The 24,680-nt window shown below is 57.7% G+C and overlaps 2 protein-coding genes across 2 annotated transcripts; both read left to right on the top strand.

Annotated features, from left to right (window-relative positions):
- Nucleotides 1-128: 128 nt before the first annotated feature.
- On the top strand, nucleotides 129-13,934 carry SF3A1 (splicing factor 3a subunit 1). Its single transcript, XM_034068401.1, has 16 exons — nucleotides 129-306; nucleotides 2,059-2,171; nucleotides 3,958-4,162; nucleotides 4,893-5,150; nucleotides 5,781-5,855; nucleotides 6,356-6,506; nucleotides 7,264-7,457; nucleotides 8,071-8,188; nucleotides 8,280-8,465; nucleotides 8,801-8,922; nucleotides 9,106-9,348; nucleotides 10,435-10,645; nucleotides 11,364-11,518; nucleotides 12,159-12,260; nucleotides 12,470-12,541; nucleotides 13,306-13,934. Exons 1-16 carry the CDS (start codon nucleotides 241-243, stop codon nucleotides 13,405-13,407), a joined length of 2,373 nt encoding a protein of 790 aa, XP_033924292.1. The 5' UTR covers nucleotides 129-240; the 3' UTR covers nucleotides 13,408-13,934.
- A 1,983-nt stretch (nucleotides 13,935-15,917) lies between these two features.
- Nucleotides 15,918-24,616, top strand: TBC1D10A (TBC1 domain family member 10A). The gene is made up of 9 exons (XM_034068347.1): nucleotides 15,918-16,161; nucleotides 18,312-18,411; nucleotides 21,037-21,144; nucleotides 21,436-21,542; nucleotides 22,078-22,192; nucleotides 22,300-22,365; nucleotides 22,609-22,798; nucleotides 23,126-23,280; nucleotides 23,458-24,616. Exons 1-9 carry the CDS (start codon nucleotides 15,965-15,967, stop codon nucleotides 23,848-23,850), a joined length of 1,431 nt encoding a protein of 476 aa, XP_033924238.1. The 5' UTR covers nucleotides 15,918-15,964; the 3' UTR covers nucleotides 23,851-24,616.
- The last annotated feature ends 64 nt before the right edge of the window (nucleotides 24,617-24,680 follow it).

The following is a 24,680-nucleotide window of genomic DNA, read 5'->3' on the forward strand; positions in this document are numbered from 1 at the left end:
ATCACGCATGCGCACTGCGTCTCCTACCGGTGCCGCACACACTCCCTGTTAGTCTGCGCTTCGCGCCCTCTGTTGGCCGTATCCTCCCTTCCGGCGCGCAGGCGCAGCTCGGCGCAGCTCCCGGCCGCCATTTCGCCCGCTGCGGTCTGTGCCGCCTGTCCCGGTCCCGCTCCGGTCCCGTCCCGTCCCTCCCGTCGCAGCGGTCCCGCAGCGCAGCTCCGGCCGCCCCAGCGCAGCGCCATGCCCGCGGGACCCGTGCAGGCCATGGCGCCCGCGCAGCCAGCGCCGCCCGCCGACAGCAAACCGGTGCGAGCCGCGGTGGGGGGGGCACGCAGGCCGCGCCGGGAGCGGTGAGGGGGGAGGCGGGCGGTTGGGGCTCTTGCACGGACCCGGCTGTGGTTGGGTTGTGGGGAGTTGGCCCGAGGCCTCCCTGCGGGACCGGGCGGTGGTTGCGGGTCTGTTGTGCGCTGTGGGAGTGGGAAGTGTCCGAAGGGATCGCACCCCCCGCTCCGCCCCATTCACCTCAGCACGAGGCTTTTCCCCGCTGTCCCGGGGTGGGCGCTCAGCGCCAATGGGCAGGGGCTGCTGCTCTGGCGGGGCTCGACACCACAGCGTCAGCGCTTGTGCCGTGAGCAGGGAACCCGAGCCGGTGGCAGATCCTAATGGACACGAGGAGGAGCCTGGCTCCTCCAGGTAAAACCCAGCGGCTTCCCTGCGCCCACGGGCAGCTCCGTATGGTGCTTGAGTGCAAACAGCCCTCAGCGTGGTGCTGCCTTATCCTGCTCCTCAAGATGGTGTTCAGAGCGAGTGGCGATGAGAGCTGCAGCTCCTTATGGCACGTTTCACCTGGCACCCTCTGTTAAGGTTGCATTTGGCTCGTTCTGCCCTGGAGCCATGGGGATTGTGCAGAGCCAGAGGTTTAACTGGAATGTGAGCACTTCCCTGTTAAGGGTGTACACGTTTCCCGTAGATCTGCTCTCCTGTAACAGCTTTTCCTGTGGAAGTCACTTGGTGAGGAAGGGGGAGCAACATCCGTGTCCTGCAAAGAGCTGCTGCTCTGCAGAGGATAGAGCCATCATCTGCAGGGAGGGTTCTGGGATCGTAATTTGGATCCTCATGGAATTACCCTGAGAACAATGCCCTGCAGAGCTGTTCTCTATGAACTAGCTTTTGAGGCAGCTGCCCAGGGATGAAAAGCTGTGTTTGCTTTAATGAGGGCTGATCATTCAGGTTCTAGTTCCCTGTGGTCCCCCAGGCCTCTGGGAACACTCCAAGTTTCCCAGCCTGTACAGCAGTGCTCAGTTATTCCCACATGGAGTGCTCCAGGTGTTCCTCTTTGCTTGGCTTTCCTAAAGCTACATTGGGGTCAAGGTTGGGATAGGAAGAGCACCGGGAGCGCTTGTTTTGGTTGCATGGAGGGGCCTGACCTTCCTCCCCGGCCCCCTGCGGTGCCCTGGGCAAGCAGCCACGTTGTCACCCACCCTGAGCAGCCGAGCAGAGTCTGGGATGGGATTGTTAAACCACAGCCTTGCATTGGGAAGAACTCCGGGATCTGGGAGCTAAGGAGGGCAGGGCCTCGGGGGCTGTTTGCTTGGAATACCTCATTCTGACCTGGCATTCATTCCCTGAGCTGGGGGATGCAGAACAGGGAAGAACAGTCCCCCCTCTGGCAATTAAACTGTGTTAGGATTGTTATTCCCAGTGAAGTTGGGAAGCAATGGAGATCAACCACCTGGCAATAGGGATTCCAGCGGTCGAGGCTCATTTCAGCCCCTGGTGCTGGTACACACGTGTTGCTCACTAGTATTTGAAGTTCCTTCTCTTGTTTTCAGCTTTGATTGCACAGGTTTGGTTTGAGGCTGTTTGAGTTTAGCATCCGTGCTGGTTGCAAGCACCACGATGTTTTCCTGTGGCCCTGCTCTTCCCTTGGCTCGTTACTGGAGCTGGGAGGCACCAGTGTGTTACCAACATTATTCCACACGAAATCCAAGGCTCAGCTCTGTGCCAGCTCCTCTGCAGAGCACCAGATAAAGGTGTGTTTATTGTTTTTTCTTACAGCCGGAAGAGGAGCCCAAAGAGGAAGCAGCCCCAGCCAAGCCTGTGGTTGGAATTATTTACCCTCCTCCAGAAGTCAGGAATATTGTGGACAAGACTGCCAGCTTTGTAGCCAGGTAATGGACACTGCTGTTGGCTCACAATTCCAGGGATTTTCTTGCTTTTCCTCTTTGGTGCTAATGGCTATGCAGCTCTGGAGGCTGAAGGAGGTCCCAGTCCTGTAGCAAGGCTCCTCACTTGTATGGTGAGGGGCTCACCACACACAAGGGTCGGGTTAAATCCGACCCTTGTTTGGACTCATCTCAGTGAGCCCCATCTCACCCTGCCCTGAGAGCCAGAGGGCTCACCACAAACAAGGGTCAGGTTAAATCCGACCCTTGTTTGGACTCATCTCGGTGAGCCCCATCTCACCCTGCCCTGAGAGCCAGAGGGAGAGAGGCTCCTCCAGGGAATGTGTGATCCTCCCTTAGGGCAGGATCTCCTGTGGTGTATGCAGGAAGGAGTCTAAAAGCTGAATAAATTTGACTCGTGGGCTTCTTCCATTTGCTGACTGGCATCATTCCTAGAATCCCAGCCTGGTTTGGGTTGGAAGGGACCTTAAAGCTCCTCCAGCTCCAACCCCTGCCACAGGCAGGGACCCCTTCCACTGGAGCAGCTGCTCCAAGCCCCTGTGTCCAACCTGGCCTTGAACACTGCCAGGGATGGGGCAGCCACAGCTTCTCTGGGCACCCTGTGCCAGCGCCTCAGCACCCTCACAGGGAACAGCTTCTGCCTAAGAGCTCATCTCAGTCTCCCCTGTTCTGGCAGGTTCAAGCCATTCCCCTTGGCCTGTCCCTACAGGCCATTGTCCCAAGCCCCTCTCCAGGTTTCCTGCAGCCCCTTTAGGCACTGGAGCTGCTCTCAGGTCTCCCCTTCAGGAGCCTTCTCTTGTCCAGGCTGCCCCAGCCCAGCTCTCTCAGCCTGGCTCCAGAGCAGAGCTGCTCCAGCCCTCACAGCAGCTCCATGATCTGATTTCTGTCTTATCACTGCATGAGGTCTTAGGCGGTTCGATCCTGGTCCTCCTGGCAGCATGTGGGTACCACAGGAGGTGCCACCCCTCAGCTGGCTCATTCTTAACTTCCATGGCACCCAGTAGCCGCTCACTGTGCTCTCACCTCACTGGAAAGAGCCACCCATCACTGTGGGTTCAAGGGAGTTACTCGCTGCTGCTCTGGACAAAAGCACGTATTGTGTAACTGTGCTGCCAGGGAGTGCTGGCTTTCTGTGAGGATATGGAAGGGGCTGTTTATCCTTCGGTATTGTAGAGACCTCCTCTTCTGGAAGGGGTGGAGTGTCCAAACAAGACTTGGAGGTAACCAGAGGATGTGAAGGAAAACATGCTCTGGCTCAGGTGCCCCCAAATCCATGGATGAGAGGAATGGGTGGTACCTCAGCTTAGGGCTCCGTGAATGCAACCCTACCATGCTCAGCTTCTGCACAGGCTGCTCCTTACCTACTTTTTTCCTTATATGAACTTTCTGGAAGTGAAACTGTTCCCAAAAGCTTGTGAGTAGAGCAAATCGGTCAGGAAGTACCTTGTAAACTGCATCCCATGAACTGTCAATCCAGTAAATGGCCTTTTGTTTGTCTGTGGTCAGATGGGGCTGTGGAACACTGCTGAGATTTGAACTGTCTGAAGAAACATTCACTGTGAAGTGTTCAGACTAAATCAGGACAAGTGCCTTTAACTTGTGTGTGCAGAGCTGTTGGTGTGAGTTACTTAGAGGTGGACTATTTCCATGGAGGAGAGGAAATTGTCCTTTGAGGGGTTGATGTATCAACACATCTCACCATAAAAGAAACAGACCTTTACGTGGGAGTTGATGCCTGTTCACTTGAATAATTCCTCTGTTTCCTCCCCAGAAATGGGCCAGAGTTTGAAGCTCGAATTCGCCAGAATGAGATAAACAACCCCAAGTTCAATTTCCTGAACCCCAATGATCCCTACCATGCCTACTACCGACATAAAGTCAGTGAGTTCAAAGAGGGCAAAGCCCAGGAGCCCTCGGCTGCTATTCCCAAGGTGATGCAGCAGCAGCAGACTGCTCAGCAGCAGCTGCCACAGAAGGTAAGTGTCCCTTTCACTCGAGCACAGAACTTGACTTCTCCCCAGTGGCCCACAGCCTGATGTGAAGCAGGAGGTCTGGAGCACAAGGGGCTGTTACACATCTGCAAGAAAGCCAGCAGTGATCCCTTGGTGTTCAGTGTCTGGGACTGGGTTTGCTGCAGGTGGGCATCCCCCAGTTGCTGGGAACTGAAAGCTGGGAGGGAAAGAACCAATTTATTATTCTGTTTGGTCCTTTTTGATGACAAATGTGTGTTGACCTACACCAGTGATCGCTCAGATTGGATGGATTTAGGACTCCTGCCATAGGCGAGTCTTTAGGGTCCCGGAGGTCAGTTTGGGCTTGTCTTGTAGAAACATTTCCTTTTTTTCTTGCCAGGGGGATCAACTTCCCCTTAAAATGTGGATGCAAAGTGTTGCTAGTCTTGCCTAGCTGTGCCTTTTCCATACTGGCTGAAACAAGCACACTGGCTGAATGTCTGTCACACGCATTGCACACCCAGCATTGCCCATCCTGCAGGATTACAGCAACGTCTTGACAGCTTCCAGCTTTGTTAGCTTGTGTTTACAGTAGGCCCAAACACAAATGCACCCTCTGGTCCCAGCTTTCCTCCTCTCAGCTGCCAGCATTTCTGGTGTTGCTTTCCTGCAACAGCTGAAAGCAAAAGGGGTTCTCCAAGTGTCTGATGGTTTCCTGAGGGCAGTGCCTGAGCTATGTCTTTCTGCTCTGCAGGTGCAGGCCCAGGTGATCCAGGAGACAGTGGTTCCCAAAGAGCCTCCTCCAGAGTTCGAGTTCATTGCGGATCCTCCCTCCATCTCTGCCTTCGACCTGGATGTGGTGAAGCTGACGGCACAGTTCGTAGCGCGCAATGGGCGGCAGTTCCTCACGCAGCTGATGCAAAAGGAGCAGAGGAACTACCAGTTTGATTTCCTTCGCCCCCAGCACAGCCTCTTCAACTACTTCACGAAGCTGGTGGAGCAGTACACCAAGGTACCCTGGCAGTTCACCCACCAGGTTCAGCCCTCAGCAGCAGTGCTGGGCTCTGGAGGCTACTGAAGCACTGCAAAGCAGCCAGAATGGGAACATCTGTAGGTCCATGGGGGTGCTGAGGCACTGGCACAGGGTGCCCAGAGAAGCTGTGGCTGCCCCATCCCTGGCAGTGTTCAAGGCCAGGTTGGACACAGGGGCTTGGAGCAGCTGCTCCAGTGGAAGGGGTCCCTGCCTGTGGCAGGGGTTGGAACTGGATGGGCTTTAAGGTGCCTTCCAAACCCAAACCAGGCTGGGATTCTATGGGTCTGTCCTCTAAATCCCACTCTAAGTAGAGTGAATATCTCGTACTGTTGGCAGTGTGCGGTGCTGAACACAGTGGGCTGTTACTTAAACGTACCAGCCACTACTGAAACATACGAGCTGTGGGATTTTAAATACAGAATGTATTTGGAAAGCCAGGAGGGAGTATTTTCAAGCGCAAGCAGGAGGGATAGGTAATAAGGGCTGCAGTAGAATAACTGGAATGTAGCACCAGGGATCTGCTGGTGTTTTTATCACTGAGGAAAGAGAATAATTGCCTTTATGGAAGCTCTAGCAAAAAGAATTGTCACCAGCTGTCCTGTGTTTCAGATCCTGATCCCACCCAAAGGTTTGCTACTCAAACTCAAGAAGGAGGCTGAAAATCCCAAGGAAGTCCTTGATCAGGTAATGCCTGAGAAATGTATAGAAGTATTTCACTGATGTTGTGAATGTTTCACCTTCATGTGTTTCTGGTTTATTGGCAGCAAATATAAATGCACAGGCAATAAAACGGTTGTTTCCTCTGTAGCCACTTGAACACAGGGTGCTGCAGTTGCCTTTACTGGCTACCATTGGTGCCAGGGGTGGCAGCAGAGGCTTAGGAACTGCACGAAACTTCAGAGCAGAAATGTTTCACTTTCAGACAGCTTCACTGTGACCCAGCAGTCACTTGGAGTCCTTCCAGGTTGTTCTTTATTACTTTGATTTCTGTCTTCATCACACTGAGGCTTTTCCTTCGGAAAGGTGGAATTACAGGGTTGTAACTGTTCTTTGTTGTGCCAGGCCTCAGGGATGCTGCCTGTGTAACTGCCCTGAAAGGGTTGGTAGTGCAAGCCTTTAGGTGCTGTAGAGGTGACTGTGTTGTGTCTCTTGTCTGACATTTGGTGTGTGCTTTGCTTGTGCAGGTGTATTACAGAGTGGAGTGGGCAAAGTTCCAGGAGCGAGAGAGAAAGAAGGAAGAGGAGGAGAAAGAAAAGGAGCGTGTGGCTTATGCCCAGATTGACTGGCATGACTTTGTGGTGGTGGAAACAGTTGACTTTCAGCCCAGTGAGCAAGGTACTGAAGCACTGTAACCTCTATGAAGCTCTGCTCTCTTTGAGCAGGCACTGTGTCCTGAAGTGCTGGTTTTAGGCAGACTTTGGGGTTTACAGATGTGGGGAAAGCCTTCTAGTGACACCAGGGCTGGGGTTGTCTCTGGAGTCAGTAATGTTCCCCTTGAACTAGGTCCAAGACTGCACTAGGGTCCACTTTGCCACTTCCACCAGGAGAGCAGAACTTGTTACACTTTCTGGCAGCATTTTCACCTGTCAGGGAATCCCAGCCTGGTTTGAAGGGACGTTAAAGGTCCTTCAATTCCAACCACCTTCCACTGGAGCAGCTTGTTCTGAGCCCTGTGCCAGCGCCTCAGCATGCTCCCAGGGAAGAGCTTCTGCCTAAGGGCTCATTTCAGTCTTCCCTCTGGCGGGTTAAAGCCATTCCCCCTGGCCTGTCCCTACAGGCCCTTGGCAAAGCTCCCTCTCCAGGTTTCTTGTAGCCCCTTTAGGCATTGGAGCTCCTCTAAGGTCTCCCCATAGCCTTCTCTTCCTAAGTATTTTTTAAGTTCTACCTATAAGTACTTTCATCTTCATGTGTCATGCTCATGTTGGTCTGGGTAGGCTCCATTCTTTCCGTTTTATATACGTTGGCTCCAAGGAGATACTTGATGCCACTGCTGTGTAAAGAAACTGCTTTTCATTCAGGAGGTTCATACTTGTCTGTGCATGGAGCAGTGAAGGGGGATAGGGAAACAGGAGTTCTGTTTTCTGCATTGTAGGGAATTTCCCTCCTCCCACCACTCCGGAAGAGCTGGGAGCTCGAATCCTGATCCAGGAGCGTTATGAGAAGTTTGGGGAAAGTGAGGAGGTGGAGATGGAGGTGGAGTCAGATGAGGAAGATGAAAAGCAAGAGAAAACAGATGAGCCCCCAGCCCAGCTGGATCTAGACACACAAGTGCAGGATATGGATGAGGTAACTATCCAACAGACCCATTACTTTCATCCCATAAAGTTTGTGTGCCCCTTGGTGCATTTTCACTTTAAGAAGTTCCTCAGTTCCTTGAGGAAATGAGATTTCTCTCTGATGGAACTTCAAACCAACCCATTTCTGCTGGAATATGCTGGTTTTCATGTTTCCATGAACAGTATGATTTCTCCAAGAGAGAAATGCAGTGGTGCTGTCACCTCATGGTGTGGATTTTATCTTCCTGTGAGCAAGCCTTCGGGCCATGCTCTGTGGCATCTGGAATGCTGAAAGGTGACTCATTTTAGACTATTCCTCCACCCACTGTTTAAGCTGTTTTGTGGTCACAAGGAACAAGAGCAGGGTTAACCATAAGCCCCTGCTTACTCTGCTCTTTAATGTGGAAGCTGAGGGGTTCTTGCTTCCTCTTCTGGGTCTGCTGAACTGGGATTTATCCAGAGGAACCACTGTGGGTGTCAGAGGCAGAGAAGCTCCATCTCTTTGCAGCTGCAGCATCAACTCTTCCAGCGCTGCACAGGATGTTTATGTCTTTCCCAAATGTTGTCCGTGGGTATTTGACTGCTGGAACTTGGTTGTCATTTTTGGGTTTGGTTTAACTAAGGGCTCAGATGATGAAGATGAAGGTCAGAAGGTTCCTCCTCCTCCAGAAACCCCAATGCCACCACCTCTTCCTCCCACACCAGACCAGGTCATTGTGAGGAAGGATTATGATCCCAAAGGTAAGTCAGGCTGGTGAGGATCAGTTCTCCCTCACTGACCACAACAGCATTTGTTTCCAGGCTGCTTCAACACTGTGCTCTTCTTTTCCAGCCTCAAAGCCATTACCACCCGCCCCAGCTCCAGATGAGTATCTTGTTTCCCCCATCACTGGAGAGAAGATTCCTGCCAGTAAAATGCAGGAGCACATGAGGATTGGCCTCCTGGATCCTCGATGGCTGGAGCAGCGTGACCGCTCCATCCGGGAAAAGCAGAGTGATGATGAGGTCTATGCCCCAGGTCAGCTTCAGGGAGAGCTGTGGTTTGCAAACCCCAGCTCCTGGATGAGTTCTGTGCACTCTTAGCACACCCCATCTCTCCCCCAGTTCTCTCTCATATGACCCATCTTAAATGTGGCTTTCTGCTGTTCTCAGCATGCTCATTATGTGGCTACATTTGTCTTTAGTACATCAAAGCCTTTCTGTGATATTAAAGGCAAAGAGCATAGGCTACTGCTGAGCAGCAGTTGCAGTCTCCTAAAGAGACTGCCATCAGGTACCATAAAGATTATTGGCAGAAGCTTGGTCACATTTGATTCTGTCACTTGAGATAAGAGCTTTTCTTGCTGCTTGCAGGTTTGGACATTGAAAGCAGCCTGAAGCAGCTGGCAGAGCGCCGTACTGATATCTTTGGTGTAGAAGAGACTGCCATTGGTAAAAAGATTGGTGAAGAGGAAATCCAGAAACCCGAGGAAAAGGTAGAGTGGACATTAGTGTTGGTTTGGTTTTAACAGGTTCCTGTAGTATTCTCTATGCTCAGAGACACACAAGTCTTGACCTGTGTTCTTGCTGTCAGACTGCTCTCTTGATGTCTCTGCAGCTCATGTTGCAGTCTGGACAGGCTGGGGTTAGGCTTATTCTGCTGTATTTTATCCTCTCAGGTGACCTGGGATGGCCACTCAGGCAGCATGGCCCGCACACAACAGGCTGCCCAGGCCAATATCACCCTCCAAGAGCAGATTGAAGCAATCCATAAGGCCAAGGGACTGGTGCCAGAAGATGACAGCAAAGAGAAGATCGGGCCCAGCAAACCCAATGAGATACCCCAGCCACCCCCTCCTTCATCAGCATCAAATCCCCCTGCTAGTGCTCAGCCCATCACATCCGTGCCTCGTCCCCCCACAGTGAGTGTTTGGGCTTCCAAAGGCCACAGTTACAAGGGAGTCCTGATGAAGGTTAAGGGTTATAACAGCAGGTTATAAACGGGCCTAGGGGCAGTTTAAGATTCATTTGGAAACATCAGAATGTTGAAGTTGCTGTTAAAAATGGGAAACAAGACTCGGGTGGAGTTGGATTGTCCTTAGAGGCATCAGAAAGATGTGAGCAGCTGGGCAGGGGAAGAGCCTGGGTGGTGAAGTCTCAGAGGCAGAGAACGTGGCTGACACAGGGAGGGTGGGGACCTGTTTTGGGTGTAAACAGGCAGGATGCAGAGCCAAAGGAGCTGCAGGTAAGAGCTGCTCCGGGTGACTCCCTGCCCCAGGGGTTCTGCTGCCTGACTGAAAGTGGCACCCAGGGTGGTGAGGGAAGAAGGAACCATCTCATTTGTTAATGAGGCTCCTGAGCTTGTTCACAGGCAGCCTGAGCTTAAGGTTCCCAGCAAGCCTTAGGCCAGCAGAAATCCATGTTAGTTTAGCCAGGACTGGGAACAGCCCCCAGCATACCTGCATGTTCTGTGTGCACTTCTGGTGTCCTCAACATAAGAAGGATGTGGAGCCATTGGAGCAAGTCCAGAGGAGGCCATGAGGATGAGCAGGGGCTGAAGCACCTCCTGTATGGAGCCAGGCTGAGAACACTGGGGCTGTTCAGCTTGGAGAAGAGAAGCTGCTGGAGACCTCAGAGCAGCCTTCCAGTGTCTGAATGGGGGCTACAAGGATGCTGGAGAGGGGCTCTTCCTCAGGGACTGCAGTGACAGGACAAGGGGTGATGGGTTCAGACTGAAACAGGGGAAGTTCAGTTTAGAGATAAGGGAGAAGCTGTTCCCTGTGAGGGTGCTGAGGCGCTGGCACAGGGTGCCGAGAGAAGCTGTGGCTGCCCCATCCCTGGCAGTGTTCAAGGCCAGGTTGGACACAGGGGCTTGGAGCAGCTGCTCCAGTGGAAGGGGTCCCTGTCCGTGGCAGGGCTTGGAGCTGGATGATCTTAAGGTCCTTTCCAGCCCAACCCTTTCTCTGGTTCAGTGTTGCTGCTAGTGAAGTTACCCTGTCTCCCTGCAGATGCCCCCTCCTGTGCGAGCTGCTGTGGTTTCTGCAGTCCCCGTCATGCCTCGGCCCCCGATGACATCCGTGGTCCGTTTGCCTCCGGGATCTGTCATTGCCACCCCGATGCCACCCATCATCCACACCCCGCGCATCAACGTGGTGCCCATGCCCCCTTCTGCTCCCCCCATCATGAGCCCCCGCCCGCCCCCCATGATCGTGCCAACAGGTAAGCTCAGTGTGTGCTGGTTCAGCAGCAGCTCAGTCCTGGTCAGCACGGGCTTGAGCTTCATTCTGTGCCTTTGGTGCCTGGGATAAGAGGTGTGGGTGGCACTGCAGGCCCCAAACCCCATCAGTGAGTTTTTGGGGGTATTTGGTGACCTGTGTCTCAGCAATTGCTGCGGGGCTCAAAGCTCCTCCTGCAGCATGACTGTGAATTGGGTGTCAGTGGTTGGTGGCTGTGTCCCTGGGAGCCTGCCCAGGGGAAGGGGTAGCATCCAAAAGGCTCTGGGATGAAGAGGATCTGCCAGCACCTCACTGGGTATTGCAGCTCCTTACAGAAGCTGCTGCAGCTGGGGGAAAAAGCTGTTACCTGGCCCCTTTCCTCATGGCTTTAGGTGTTTCAGAGTTGAAAAGCACAATGGAAAAGGCAATTCTTCCCTTTCCCCTTCTTTTTCTTCTGTCTGCCCAGCCCAGAGCCTTTGCTCTTCTGCAGGATCTGCAGGAAGCTCTTTGGCTGGTTATTGTCTCTTCCTGGCCTGTTTCCCTCTATGAAAGTTCTGATGTTTGAAGTTTTGCATGTTGCTGCTGGTTGTGTGAATTTCCTCCATGCATGCTCCTGGTTATTTTTAGCCCTTAGTGGCTGCTCAGAGATCTTCTATGTGAGGGGTGCCTGCTGTGCCTCAGGCTGACCACACATTGTGTCTTGTCCCTCTGTCCCCTTCCAGCCTTTGTTCCTGCTCCTCCTGTGGCTCCAGTTCCCTCCCCGGCACCGATGCCTCCTGTGCACCCTCCTCCACCTATGGAGGATGAGCCGGTCTCGAAGAAGCTGAAGAGCGAGGACAGCCTCATCCCAGAGGAGGAGTTCCTGCGCAGGAACAAGGTACGTGTGTGTATGGCTGCTCACAGAGAAGCACCAGAGAATGCTGACATGCTGGGCTCTGCAGCCCAACAGGGATGTGAAGCCAGTTCACTGCATGAAGAGGAGCTGGTGTGCACAAGGGAGTGACCTCCTGAGGTGCTGGCATTCCCAAACTGCTGTGTCCCTTGCTGGGCAGAGTGATGCAGCTCTCCAGCAGTGTGTGGGGATGGTGCCCTTCTGCACTTGAGGGCAGGGAGAGTTGGGTTTATGGTAATGCAAAGAAGAGCTAAAGGTGCTAATAAAGCTTTAAGAACTGCTGAGCTGGAGGTGAAAGGAGATTCAATATCTCAGTGTCAGCATGACCGTGGTGATGTGAGTATTCCATAACAACACGGACTGGGTGTTAACACTGAACCTTCTCCTGAGGGCTGCCTTTAGGAGGGCTGTGAGTGCCTGTGGTGCCTGAGCAGAGGGAGGCATGAGAGAAATCCAGCTGAACGCTTTGTTTTGGAAGCAGTGAAGGCTTTTTCCTATCATTGGAGCTTATGTTTACTGAGAGCTGAAGATAGTGCCTGGTGTTTGGAACAAACACTGTGCCTGGTGCTCGGTTATCGCGTTGCAGAGCCTCCTCACCTTGAGACATTATCTGTGTTTCCTCCAGGGCCCCGTCACGGTCAAAGTCCAGGTTCCCAACATGCAGGACAAGACGGAATGGAAGCTGAATGGCCAAGTGCTGGTGTTCACCCTGCCCCTCTCAGACCAGGCACGTAGCACATGGACCTGGCTGCTCCCTTCCTCCCTGTGCTCTGAGCCTCTTCCCTTGGGGAGCAGCAGCTGACCTGATGGTGGGAGCTGTAAACCTCGGGATGCTCCCCAGGCTGTATCCTCCTGTGAGGGGGTGTGTGTGGGGAGCAGTGGGTACACCCATACAACAGGGAACCCCCCCTGAACAAGCTCTTTGCTTCTTCCCAGGTGTCTGTTATAAAGGTGAAGATCCACGAGGCCACGGGGATGCCAGCTGGGAAGCAGAAGCTGCAGTACGAGGTGGGTTGAAGCCTTTGGAATGCTGCTTGGTGATGGGCTTGGTGGCTGTCTCTGAAGTCAGCCTCTTTTAGTGGGGGAGGTTGGCAGTTCAGTGTGTCAGTCTGCTCTTGTGGACCTGTTGTATGTGCTTGGGAAGTGGATGAGAGTAACTTGGAAGCCCTGAGAAGGCCTCCTTTGGCCTCGCTCCAGCAGCTCCACATCCCTCTTGTATTGTTGCCACAGAGCTGGACACAGGACTGCAGGGGAGGTCTCGTTTCCAGTCATGCATAGGCACAACCTGCTGCCTGAGCACTGACCTTCGTACGCTTGGGAGTTAATCTGTGGGCAGATGTTGTGTTAACCCTTGGTGACAAAGGAAGCTTGGAAGCATTTAAGGCCAGGTTGGACACAGGTGCTTGAAGCAGCTGCTCCAGTGGAAGGGGTCCCTGCCTGTAGCAGGGGTTGGAGCTGGAGGAGCTTTAAGGTCCCTTCAACCCAAACCAGGCTGGGATTCTGTGCTTCTAAATAACTTCGGTTTTGGTGGTGACTCTGTGTGTGTGTGTGTGTGTGTGTGAAGGTATCTGGTGAGTATTGTTCATTCCTGCATCCCCACCACCTCCTGTGCCCCTCTTCCAAGACACCAGGATCTGTTCCAGTTTTTCCAAAGCCTGCATTGTTTTGTCACCCCCGGTCCTGTTGCAGTGGCTGGGAGGGCTTTGGCTCTGGGCTTTTGTGGGAAGGCAGCATTAAGAGTTCTTCTTTTGACTTTTTTCTTCTCTCCTCAGGGCATCTTCATCAAGGACTCGAACTCTCTGGCCTATTACAACATGACCAGTGGCTCCCTCATCCACCTGGCCCTCAAAGAGAGAGGAGGCAGAAAGAAATAGGAACCATGGAGCCCAGAGGCATAAGGTGGCTGCGTTGCCACTTGTTTAACCCCAACCCTTTGAGTCTTCCAGCCTTTAGGGGCTATTCCCACTGCTCTAATTTGATGAGACAGATGCTGAACCTTATGTCTGGGGGAGAGGGGAAGTTAATAGAGCCCTGAAACGTGTAAATGGACTGAACTGGTCTGTTAGGGTTTGATGATTTGATTGAATTCCCTCTTGAAGCAACATTGAGATGGTGCCCAGCTCAGTACATCCATCTTTGAGGGATTTACACTGACCGTCATCTGTCTGAGTGCTGCTTGCTGCTTCTCTTCACCTTTTCCTGACAGCTTCTTCCTTCTCAACAGTTGCCAAGTCCCTTGTTCTTTCCTTGTCTTGGATCCCTCTGCAGGAGCCTCTCAGATTAACCTTGACTTGGAAACTTACCCTCCCTGAGCAGGAGTGTTTGGGTCTGTGTGTTAAACAGCTTCGTGCTGCTTCTGTAGAGCCTCCAGTTTGTTTTAATAAACACCTCTTGGTGCAGGCGTTTGTGGTGCCTCAGGGTTTGGTGGTGTGGATGGAGCTGTGCCTGGTTTCGGAGCCTTTGCAGGGGCTGCATGGATGTACATCGGGGTTTGTTGTTTACTGTAGGAAATCCTTGTGTTCTCCAGGAAAGGCTGCAAGATGGGGGTTTGGTTAGAATTCCCCTGGTGATCCGGAGTTGCTCATCAATGTAAAGCACAAATGGAACGTGGAGCTGTTGGAGTGAGGCCAGAGGAGGCCGCAGAGATGCTGTGAGGCTGGAGCAGCTCTGCTCTGGAGCCAGGCTGAGAGAGCTGGGCTGGGGCAGCCTGGACAAGAGAAGGCTCCTGAAGGGGAGACCTGAGAGCAGCTCCAGTGCCTAAAGGGGCTGCAGGAAAGCTGGAGAGGGGCTTGGGACAAGGGCCTGTAGGGACAGGCCAAGGGGAATGGCTTGAACCTGCCAGAACAGGGGAGACTGAGATGAGCTCTTAGGCAGAAGCTCTTCCCCATGAGGATGCTGAGGTGCTGGCACTTTCTTTCTGTGATGCTGTGATTTATGCTTTAGGTGTAAACATAATGCACACAAATGCTGCTGTCTGTGTGTGTGGGCAGAAAGACTGCTCTGAATTTAGAGTTTGATTGGAAAAAGGTTTGTGCTTCGTGTTGTGCAGCTGCCACCTTGGGCTTGCGGAGATCCTATTCTGTGCTTCCATCAGAGCTGTGCTGCAGGCTGATCCACAAACACAGCACACAAGTTAATGGACAGGTACTGCAGGAGCAGCTGTTGTCTGTGGTGTGGGTGCCTCTCTTCTCCTCTTGGGATAATCCAAAACCACGGATTTATTATTAGTGGTGGTCAGGCACTACCACAACATCCTCATTGCCTTACTGCCTGCCTGCTCAGGGGAGAGATGCAGCAGGAGGAAGGATGCAATGGCCGCCTTGGCCCTGGTGTGCTCCTCTCCAGCAGGAGCAAGCCCTGCTGCCCTGATGAAGGTGCCTGGTGCTGACAGTGGTCCCCTGGCTGTGGTGAACCCATGCCAGTATCCTGCCATTGGGAATGTGCTGCTGCCCCACAACAAGGGTGTGCAATGGCTTGGCTTTGCTTTAAAACACGAGAGGATCGGTGCAAACCGGTACTGGTGTAAAACTGAACTGCAGGAAAGCTCTGAAATGAAGAAGTGGTGTCGGACATCCGGTGTGGGGTCACCCAGCTTTGCTCCTCCAGCTGTGCCTGGTGGAGGTAAGTGCTGGGATGCTCCCTGATCCCACGTGTATGTGATCCCACATGTATGTGATCTCATCTGTCTCTTTGCACTGCCCTGGTGCTCAGGTGCCATTTTCATCCTAGCAGGATTGAGCACCTGGCCTGCTGCTCCTGCAGGAACCCTTCCTGCTCGGAATAGCTCAGGTGGAGCCTGGCCAGCCCGTTCCATCACCATAAAGGCTGGAACAGGCCCTTTGTGTGTGTGTCTGCGACAAACCCATCACTCAGAGCTGACCCTGCAGGGGGAGGACCGCTGTGAAGGGTCTGGAGGCGGGATGGAGCTTGGTGCCTGCTCCCTATGGACCAACCCTGTGAAAGCTTCCCCCAGGGCCTCTCCCAGCCCGTTGCTGTGTCCCGTGTGTCCGTTGCTGCTGTGTTTCACCGGCCGGGGCTCGCGCTGACGATGCTGCCGCTTAGGAAGCCTCAGCGTGAAGCGGCGGTGGGGACCCCGGCGCTGGGGCAGGATGCGGTGCGACGCTAGGTGCGTGCCGCTGGCTCCAACCGGTGCCGTGTGCGCCTGTGACAGCCCCAGTGCGGCCCCGGTCCCGGTCCCTGCCCCGCCGCCGCCGCTGGCCCCGCCTCCCTTCTCTGTCACCCTGATTGACAGCTCCCACCTGGCCGCTCAGCCAATGGGAGCTGTTTCCCGTCGCCATCCTCACGGCTGATTGGCTGTCTTCTCGCTCCCGCCCAATAGCGTCGCGTCGCTGGGGCGGGTCCGGGCGGGCGGGGGCGTGTCCGCCGCCGTGGCCGCGGCATGGAGGAGCGCTGAGGCGCCGCGGAGCCGCCATGGCCAAGAGCCGCGGGCCCGGCTCGCCCGGCGGCCGCCACCACAGCCTGGCCGGGACCCGCGAGAGCCTGGCCGAGCCCGGCGCCGACGAGCTCAGCTCCCTGGGCTCCGACTCCGAGGTCAACGGGGGCGGCCCCGAGGAGCGGCGCGTCGACAAGTTCGGCTTCATCGTGGGCAGCCGCAGCGCCGAGGGGCCGTGAGTCGGGCCGGGCCGGGCGGGCCGCGCGTCAACGAGCGCCCGTGGAGCAGCTGCCGGCGGGCGCGGGGCCGAGCCGCGGGGCTGGGCCACAGCGGGAGCGGCCCCGGGGCCTGTCCCCGGCTCCCCGCAGAGCCCGGCCCCGCCGTGCCAGCGCCCCGGAAGAGCGGCAGCGCCCGGGGCGGGGCGCGGGGCCTCCAGGGGGACAGCGCCGCGGGCATGGGGGGTCCGGGACCCGCCGGGAGGGGCAGAGCTCGGCCGTGCAGGCCGGGGCCGAACCAGAGCCCGCAGCGTTCTTTCGGCCTCTCCTCGGTGTTGGTGAGGGGGGGAAAGTCGGGAAGTGCCGTGGATCCAACCTCGGAGATCCGGTACCTCCGGGCCCCTTCTCCTCCGAGCGCTGGATTCCAACGGGAAACGGGGGCGGCGGCAGCGGGGAAAGCCCTGGGAGGGAGCCGGGCAGCCCAGGCTGGGGCTGGGAGCAGCCCAGGGCGGTGCTGGCAGCAGGAATGTGCTCGGGGCTGGTTCGGCAGCATGTTTGTGCGGTGCCTGGCGCGCTGCACAGCGACGCCCTGGCCAGCACAGTGCCTGCGGTGGCTGGATGTGACCCGGGTGGTTCGCCCGCTCTGTGGCCCCTGCCTCAGTTTCCCCGTGCACACTAAGCAAAGCGTTTGCCCCTGGGGGCAGAAGGCACCAGGGGGTTCTCTGCTGGTGCTGGACAAGGTGCCGGGGGATGAACATGGCTCAGCACCGTAGGAGCAGGGTGGCTTCTGCTGCTGCACCCTATTCCCGCAGCACTTCACGTGTCCCTGGGGATGTCCTGGTCCCTGCAGCTTTGCCTGCTGGAGCTCCTGGTGGCTGCAGTCACTGGGGACTGAGCCTTCCTCCTGTGCCCCATGGATGCGCTGAGGCCCAATCCTGTCCTTCTCCAGGGCTTTTATCCGCTCTCCATCTGTCCATGAGTGGATAAGCAGGAGTTCAGAGCCTCCCTTTGGCTTGGCAGAGCTGGGGTCTCTCTGACTGGAAGGGTCTTGGGGAAGCATAGGGAGGGCAAGTGAGAGGTCCCAGCAGCTGCAGAGGGTCTGGGGGCACTGGGAAGGGCCAGGCTGTGGGGCTGTCACCCACTGTGTGGTGCAGAGGAGCATCCTCCTTGCACAGGGCATCTCCTGTGGGTGCCCCCACCCCGTCCTCCCTGCCTGGGCCATATGAAGTGCCTCTGGTGCCCATCTGTGCCCGCTGCCAGCAGCTGGTAACAGCTTCCACTCAGGGCTGGCTGGGCTCCAGCAGGCCTAGGGCCAGTGCTCCCGAGCTTCCCACGCCTCAAGAGCCCTGGTGCAGGGCCAGCGCCTTCCATACCCTGTGCTGGATCCCTTTGGATCCCGGCTCCGGAGGGTGGGATCCGGCAGAGGAGCTGACCAGGGGGCTGCCAGCTGGATGCGGCCCTGCGCTCCCTGCATTCCAGGAGGAGGCAGGGCCTGGGTGTCCTGTGCTCCATGGAGGATGCTCAGCACGGGGCTGTGGTCCTTGGGTCCTCAGGAAGGATTTGGCGTGGCTGTGGGCAGTGCTGAGCCTGCTGAGGTTGGCTCTGATGGCTTGAGGAGCTTCTGCTGTGCCTGGGCTGTCCCTGCGCGGGGCCTGCCTGAGCTCTCTGTCACCCGTCTTCTCGCTGGTGGAAAGCAGAGGAGCATCGCAGCAGCATCCCTCCTGCCTCGGCAGGGTTAACTCTGGTTCCCGGCTCTCCCCTCCCTCCTGGGGGACCCTCAGCTCTGCCGGGCTCAGAGCTGGGCCTGGAGCAGCGCCAGGCTTGGAGCGCGAGCATGACATGATGCTTATGGCCACAGCTTTCCCTGCCTGCAGCCAGTGCTCAGCTCCACAAATGGCTCTGGATGTGCTTCCCAGTTCCTCACCTTCCTGATGTGCCCTTCTCCTGGCCACAGCTCCCTGGGGATGCTTGGGCATGCGGTGGGTGCAGTGCAGGGTGATCCGGAGGGGTCTGGAGCTGGTTCTGTGCTGGCACTGTGGTGTCATGGATGCTGAGTGCTTCCAGCTCAAGTGTGTCCTGGCTGGGCTCTGTGCGGGGGGGAACACAGGACACCAGGTGCTGGAGAGGACCTGCGGGGCCCTGCACTGATGGCCTCTTCCCCCTCCTGCAGGCTGGAGGAGGTGCCCTTGGAGGTGCTGCGGCAGCGGGAGTCTAAATGGCTGGATATGCTCAACAACTGGGACAAGTGGATGGCCAAAAAACACAAGAAGGTGAGTGGGTGACAGCCAGCACCCTGTGTCCTGTGTCCCATTCCCGGAGGGAGCTGCTGGCTCATGGAAACTTCTGTTTTGAGCATCTCATAGAGGCAAAGGACTCCGGGTGGGAAATGTTTGAGGCTGGTGTGTGTGATGCCGGGCTGCAGGCTGGGGTCCCAGGGTGAGCTGTGGTGCTGTGTGCTGGCTGGCTGCATCTGTTGGTGCTTCCTGACCTGAGCCTGTGAACCAGCCAGGATGGGATGGGATGTGGAAGTCCTATGTGTCCACTGGAAGCAGTGAGGCTGTTGGCACCAGCCAGCGCTGCCAGAGAGTGGCCAAAGGGCCTTCTCTTCCTCCTGCTGGCAGAGCCTCCTGGCACTGCTCTGTGCTGGGCTCCCGAAGCACTGTCCCTGCTCAGAGCCTCTTGTTCAGTGCAGGAATCCCTCCTGTTTCTTGGCTGCTCACAAAGGACTCGGGAGAGCTTTTCGGGACACGGCAGCGGGCACTTTGTTCTGTGGGTGCTTTCTGCTGCTCACAGCCGTGCCCAGGCTGGGGTCAGGGCTCCGGCAGCAGCAGGGCTGGCAGAGGAGCTCTCTCTACTTGGGCTGAGCTCCCGGGGGTCTCCATGGGGTGGATGTGCTGTATTGAGTGTCTTGAAGCAAAAAAACGACGCCCAGAGCCTCTTGAATCCCAGAATCCCAGTCTGATTTGGGTTGAAGGACCTTAAAGCTCCTCCAGCTCCAGCCCCTGCCACGGGCAGGGACCCCTTCCATTGGAGCAGCTTGCTCCAAGCCCCTGTGTCCTGCCTGGACACTGCTGGGAGTGGATCTGGATCTCCCAAGAGCTGCTCTGTGCATGGAGCTCTGGGGCTGCTTGGGGAAGGGAGCCAGGCCTGGCCTCGATGCTACTCTGGCAGGAGCCAGAATGCTTTGGTACGTGGCCATGCCGCGTGGCTGCTCCCTGTGCCTCTGAACGCCCCGGGGCTGGCTGACAGCCCAGGGATCCCTTGGGCCAGCCCTGCCAGGCTCACTCACACCTGCACTCTCCGGCATCCCAAATCGCTCCCTCCCTCACCCACCTGGCCTGGATCCCGATGGAACCACGGTCTCACGTCCTTCCTGGCACTGAGTGCTGGTACTTGCCCTCTGTCACCAGCCCGGAGGAGGACAGACCCATGAGCAGCACTCAGACTGCTCTTTGCTTTTGGCCTCCCTCAGCATGGACACGCTCCGGATCCCTGGAAGAGCACAGTGAGATCCAGAGGGCTGGGCACCCCTAGCACCGGAGCCATGGGGATGAGATGCTCGGGGTTTCCAAGGGGGTGAGGTGCCTGGCTCCAGTGCCTTTGGAGCTGCAGGGGTGCACTGAACCCAGCAGGGCAGCTTCCTTCCTGGCAGCTGGGCCAGCAGGAAGGGGAGCTGGCAGCAGGGCAGAGCTGCAGTGGGCATCGCCCGCGGGCTTCCTGCAGGCACAAAAGCCCTGCAGGACCGGGGCTGCCCCGTAAACACAGCACCATGGGGAGGGAGCAGCAAATCCCCCCTGGGGACCGGGCGCTGCACTCGGCTGCCTGGAAACAACCTGCTCCTGAAAAAGGAGGGCAGCTCTGGGCAGGCTGGAGACAGCAGGGAGGATGTGGGGGCTCTGGCATCCCCTTTCTCTGGCAATTGGGATGAGCTCCCCATGTGGGGATGGGAGGTGTGGAGCTGTGCTGGGGGTCTGCCGGGTCTTATGCGGGGTGACTGATGGAAGCACTGCTCTGATGGGCCCAGCAATGCTGCGTGTGCTGGCCAGGGCCCATGGGGAGGTGGTGCTGCCGATGCCCCAGCAGTGGGGGGGTCTGGTTTTGGTCCCTGCTGGCAGGAGCAGGGTTAAGCCCTGCTGTGGGGTTAAGTGCTGGCGCTGGACTTTGGTCCTGCTGGTGCCCAGTGCCAAGGAAACCAGGGGCTGGCTCTGGGCACAGAGCTGGCCATGCATGGAGCTGAGGCCCAGCCAGCCTGGGGTGAGAGGGGGGAAAGGCCAAGAGCTCAGCAGCGAGCATCTCCCTGCTCTCCCTGGGTCAGAGGAGGGCTGGCCTGGAGCCTGGAGAGTGCTCCTGTGTGATTCCAGTGCTTCCCGTTGGCTGTGCCAGGGGTGGGAGCACCCGCTCCCCATTTGGCTCCAGTGTTTGGTTTTCCAGCTTCCAGCAGGGTCACAGAATGAATGGAATGGAATCATGCAAGGGCTTGGGTTGGAAGGGACCTTAAAGCCCATCCAGCTCCAACCCCTGCCACAGGCAGGGACCCCTTCCACTGGAGCAGCTGCTCCAAGCCCCTGTGTCCAACCTGGCCTTGAGCACTGCCAGGGATGGGGCAGCCACAGCTTCTCTGGGCACCCTGTGCCAGCGCCTCAGCACCCTCACAGGGAAGAGTGGATTCTGCTTTGAGGCAGAGCTTGGCTCATCTGGAGCTGTTTGCAGACCATGAATCCTCAGCTGGCTCCCTCATGCCCATGGCAGGGGTTGGAACTGGATGAGCCTCAAGGTTCCTTCAACCCAAACCAGGCTGTGCCTCTGTGCAGCCAGTGCTCAGCCCCACTCCCATCTTGCCCTTGTAGCCTCTTTGCCCATGACTGCTTCATGATATTCCCTGTGTGTACCCACAGATCCGGCTGCGGTGCCAGAAGGGGATCCCCCCCTCACTGCGGGGCCGGGCCTGGCAGTACCTGTCTGGGAGCAAGGTCAAGCTGGAGCAGAACATCGGCAAGTTTGATGTGAGTGCTGGTCCAGGGGTGCTGGTGCAGATGGTGCTGGTGCAGGGTGCTGCTGTGGGGAGTTGCTGGGCCAGTTCCTTCTGTCTCGAGGGCTGGGGCATCACTTGGGGTCCCAAGATGCTGCTTGTTTCTGCTGGGGAGGGGGGGTGTCAAGGGTGCACTGACCCACAGCCTGGTGGGGCTTGTGTTTGGGGCAGAGCCAGGCCCAGCCTGGAGGCCATTCCCCCAGCCCCATAGACCTAGCACCGTGCTGCTGTGGGGTGCTGCTCACCCCACCTCTGTGCTCCCCAGGAACTGGATCTCCTCACGGGGGACCCGAAGTGGCTGGATGTGATAGAGCGGGACCTCCACCGCCAGTTCCCCTTCCATGAGATGTTTGTCTCCCGTGGAGGCCACGGGTGAGTGGAGCTGCTGTATGACTGGGCTGGAGCCCTGGCTTGCACCAGCACTGTGGGGTGGGTGCTGTGCATCCCCCTCCACCCTTACCCAGCTTCCAGGGCATCCAGGCACAGGCTGAAAGCAGGATGGCTTCTCAGGAGCTCAGTGCATGGGGCACAGCCCTCAGCACCGGCTCTGACCGCAGGTGGAGGGAGGAGGTGGCCACTGTGGCCTCCATGTCACCGGGACCTGTCCTTCCCCGTGTGTTGGGGAGTGTCTGTGCCACTGTGCTTGCAGCTGGGTCCTTGCCTGGCCATGGTTCAGCTTGAGCCAGCACCCATGGGAGATGGTAATCTCCCTGCCTTACCTCTGGATGTGGGTAGGATGGGGCCTCCGTGTGCAGCGCTGTGGTTCTTGTGTCCCTGGGGTTGTGTGCAAGCAGGATCCCAGGCTGGTGGCGGGTCCCCATGGGATGCCCAGTGTGGCTTCATCCATGGGCTCTGCAGGGGCCCTGCCGTGCCCTGTGTCCAGCTTCCTTTGCCCATGTCCCCGCAGGCAGCAGGACCTGTTCCGGGTGCTGAAGGCATACACCCTGTACCGGCCTGAGGAGGGCTACTGCCAGGCCCAGGCCCCCATCGCCGCTGTCCTGCTCATGCACATGCCAGCCGAGGTACGAGCTGGGCCCAGGGGGGTGCTGAGGGCTGCCCCTTGCCTCCCTTGGTCGCAGGGAGCCGAAGGGCTGCTCCCTGGGCACTCACTGCTCTCCTTGGCTCGCAGCAAGCGTTCTGGTGCCTGGTGCAGATCTGTGAGAAGTATCTCCCCGGCTACTACAGCGAGAAGCTGGTGAGTGAAGGGCCCGTGGTGCCTCTGATGGCTCCCTCAGCTCCTCACCCTGGAGGGAGGGCGGAGCATGGGGAATCCTGGGGGCTCCCACAGTGTGTGTTGTGCCGTGGTCCCTGGGAGCATCCCGCAGTCAGGGATGGGGCGCTCCCGCTCCCAGCATCCGTGGGGCACAGCTCTGCTCCAGGAGCCAGGTCTGGTGGGGCTGGGTGCTGGGGGTAAGGCCCCTGGATGCTGTCCCTGCAGGAGGCCATTCAGCTGGATGGGCAGATCCTCTTCTCGCTGCTGCACAAGGTCTCTCCTGTGGCCTACAAACACCTGAGCAAGCAGAAGATCGACCCCATCCTCTACATGACCGAGTGGTTCATGTGCGCCTTCTCCCGCACACTGCCCTGGAGCTCCGTTCTGCGTGTCTGGGACATGTTCTTCTGTGAAGGTAGAAGCTCCTCACCCACCATCCTCCTCCTCGTCCCGGGGTGAGCACATGGACAGCACCTGGGGCTGCAGCAGGAGCTCTGCAGCGGCTGCGTGCCTGTGCCTGGCACATGGGACCTGTCGTAGGGCAGGTTTGGGGCAGCCACATGCCTGGGGTGGAGGCTGGGCTGTTGGCTTGGGGCCTGGGGACACGTGTGTCCCAGATCCACCCTCTTGCATGTCCTGACTGCTGGCAGAGCCGGGACCTGGTGTCCCACAGCACCTGAGGGACACAGTGGCCACGTCACCCTGTTGCTGCGCACTCCTTGCCTCACCTCTCCCACTGCAGGGGTGAAGATCATCTTCCGCGTGGGCCTGGTGCTGCTCAAACACACGCTGGGCTCCTCGGACAAGCTCAAGTCCTGCCAAGGCCAGTATGAGACCATGGAGAGGCTGAGGGCCCTCAGCCCCAAGATCATGCAAGAGACCTTCCTGGTGCAGGAGGTGAGGTGCTGGGGGAGCTCTGCGGTCCCCCTACTGCCTAGTTACTGCTCTGGGCTGGGCAGAGCTGGTGTAGCATGGGGGCAGCCCGCAGACAGCTTGGGTTTGGGGTTGCCTCCGCCCTGGGGGTGCCCGTAGGTGTCTCGGTGCTGCCGCTGCTGACACAGCCGTGTCCCGCAGGTCATCGAGCTGCCGGTGACGGAGCGGCAGATCGAGCGGGAGCACCTCATCCAGCTCAAGAAGTGGCGGGAGACGCACGGGGAGCTGCAGTGCAAGAGCCCTCCGCGCCTGCATGGCGCCAAGGCCATCAGCGAGGCCGAGCCCCCCCCTCGCAGAGCGCTCGAGGCCGTCCCCTCCATCATCGTCTCCCCTGGGCCCGCACCCGTGCCCAAGGCCCGCAAGAGCAAGGAGAAGAGCCGGGAGAAGAGCCCGGCCAGCCCCGCCAACGGCCCCGGGGCCGAGGGCCATGCGGCGCCCAGCTCTGCCCCACAGCTGCTGCACCCCCAGGGCTCCCCCCACCACCAGTCCAAGGAGAGCCTGAGCTCCCGGGAGAGCGAGGACACCTACTTGTAGGGCCAGCACGGCACGCATGGACCTGGCTGGAGGCCACTGCTGGGGGCTGCGTGGGGACTGGAGGGATGGGGACACACCACGGTCCCCATATGCAGGGCCTGCGGTGACCCACGGGGACACCTCGGTGCTGGCACCATGCACGGTGGGAGCCTTGGCAGGGGTGGCTGAGCCACCCAAGCTCCCTCCCCACAGCTGGGGGATCCCAGGTGCCCCTTGGTCCCTTTGCCCTGTCCCAGTGCCCTGTGCCCCACTGCCCCCAGGGTCCCTTCATTGCCTCCATCCCTCTGCCAGCCCCAGGGCCAGTTCCTGAGCACTCACGCCTGGCACAGGGGCACTGGGGGTATGTGGGGAGCTGGGGGCACCCCTCACCCTGCTCCTCTTTATCTAGTGAGGATATATCGAGCTGTAGCCCTACCTGTAGTACCCAATGTACCTACTCACTTGAGCCTATTTATTACTCCTCCGTGGCAGTAACCGTTGCAGGACAGGGACCGAGGTTGGGAGCTGCAGGAGCAGGGGGGGTGATGCCAGACCATGGGGCCAAAGCCCCTCATCATGTCCTCAGCCTCGGGGGGACGGTTCAGCCTCCCGGGGCTCCCCCCAGCACTTCTACCGCCCCCCCCCCCACCCCCCGAGGCCCAGCAGGGCCAATGCCCTCCCTGGTTTGGGGTCCCCTCTCTCCTGCCTGAGGGTTGGGGGGTGGCTTTGTAAAATAAAGCGGGGAAACACGGTTTTGTACAAAGGTAAATAAAGCAGATTGTGTAAAGGCGCCTGCGGCCCCGTGTCCTCCCGTCTGCGGGCTGGGGGGGGGCATGGGGCGGGGGTGTCTG

This window comes from Melopsittacus undulatus, chromosome 12 (genome assembly GCF_012275295.1).
Source record: "Melopsittacus undulatus isolate bMelUnd1 chromosome 12, bMelUnd1.mat.Z, whole genome shotgun sequence".
Taxonomy (NCBI): Eukaryota; Metazoa; Chordata; class Aves; order Psittaciformes; family Psittaculidae; genus Melopsittacus; species Melopsittacus undulatus.

Coding starts and splice junctions, on each gene's coding strand:
- SF3A1 (XM_034068401.1), top strand. CDS start 241: ATGCCCGCGGGACCCGTGCAGGCCATGGCGCCCGCGCAGCCAGCGCCG. Junction 9,349..10,434: donor CCGTGCCTCGTCCCCCCACA/GTGAGTGTTTGG, acceptor GTCTCCCTGCAG/ATGCCCCCTCCTGTGCGAGC. Junction 12,261..12,469: donor CCCTGCCCCTCTCAGACCAG/GCACGTAGCACA, acceptor GCTTCTTCCCAG/GTGTCTGTTATAAAGGTGAA.
- TBC1D10A (XM_034068347.1), top strand. CDS start 15,965: ATGGCCAAGAGCCGCGGGCCCGGCTCGCCCGGCGGCCGCCACCACAGC. Junction 16,162..18,311: donor AGCCGCAGCGCCGAGGGGCC/GTGAGTCGGGCC, acceptor CCCCTCCTGCAG/GCTGGAGGAGGTGCCCTTGG. Junction 21,145..21,435: donor AGAACATCGGCAAGTTTGAT/GTGAGTGCTGGT, acceptor TGTGCTCCCCAG/GAACTGGATCTCCTCACGGG.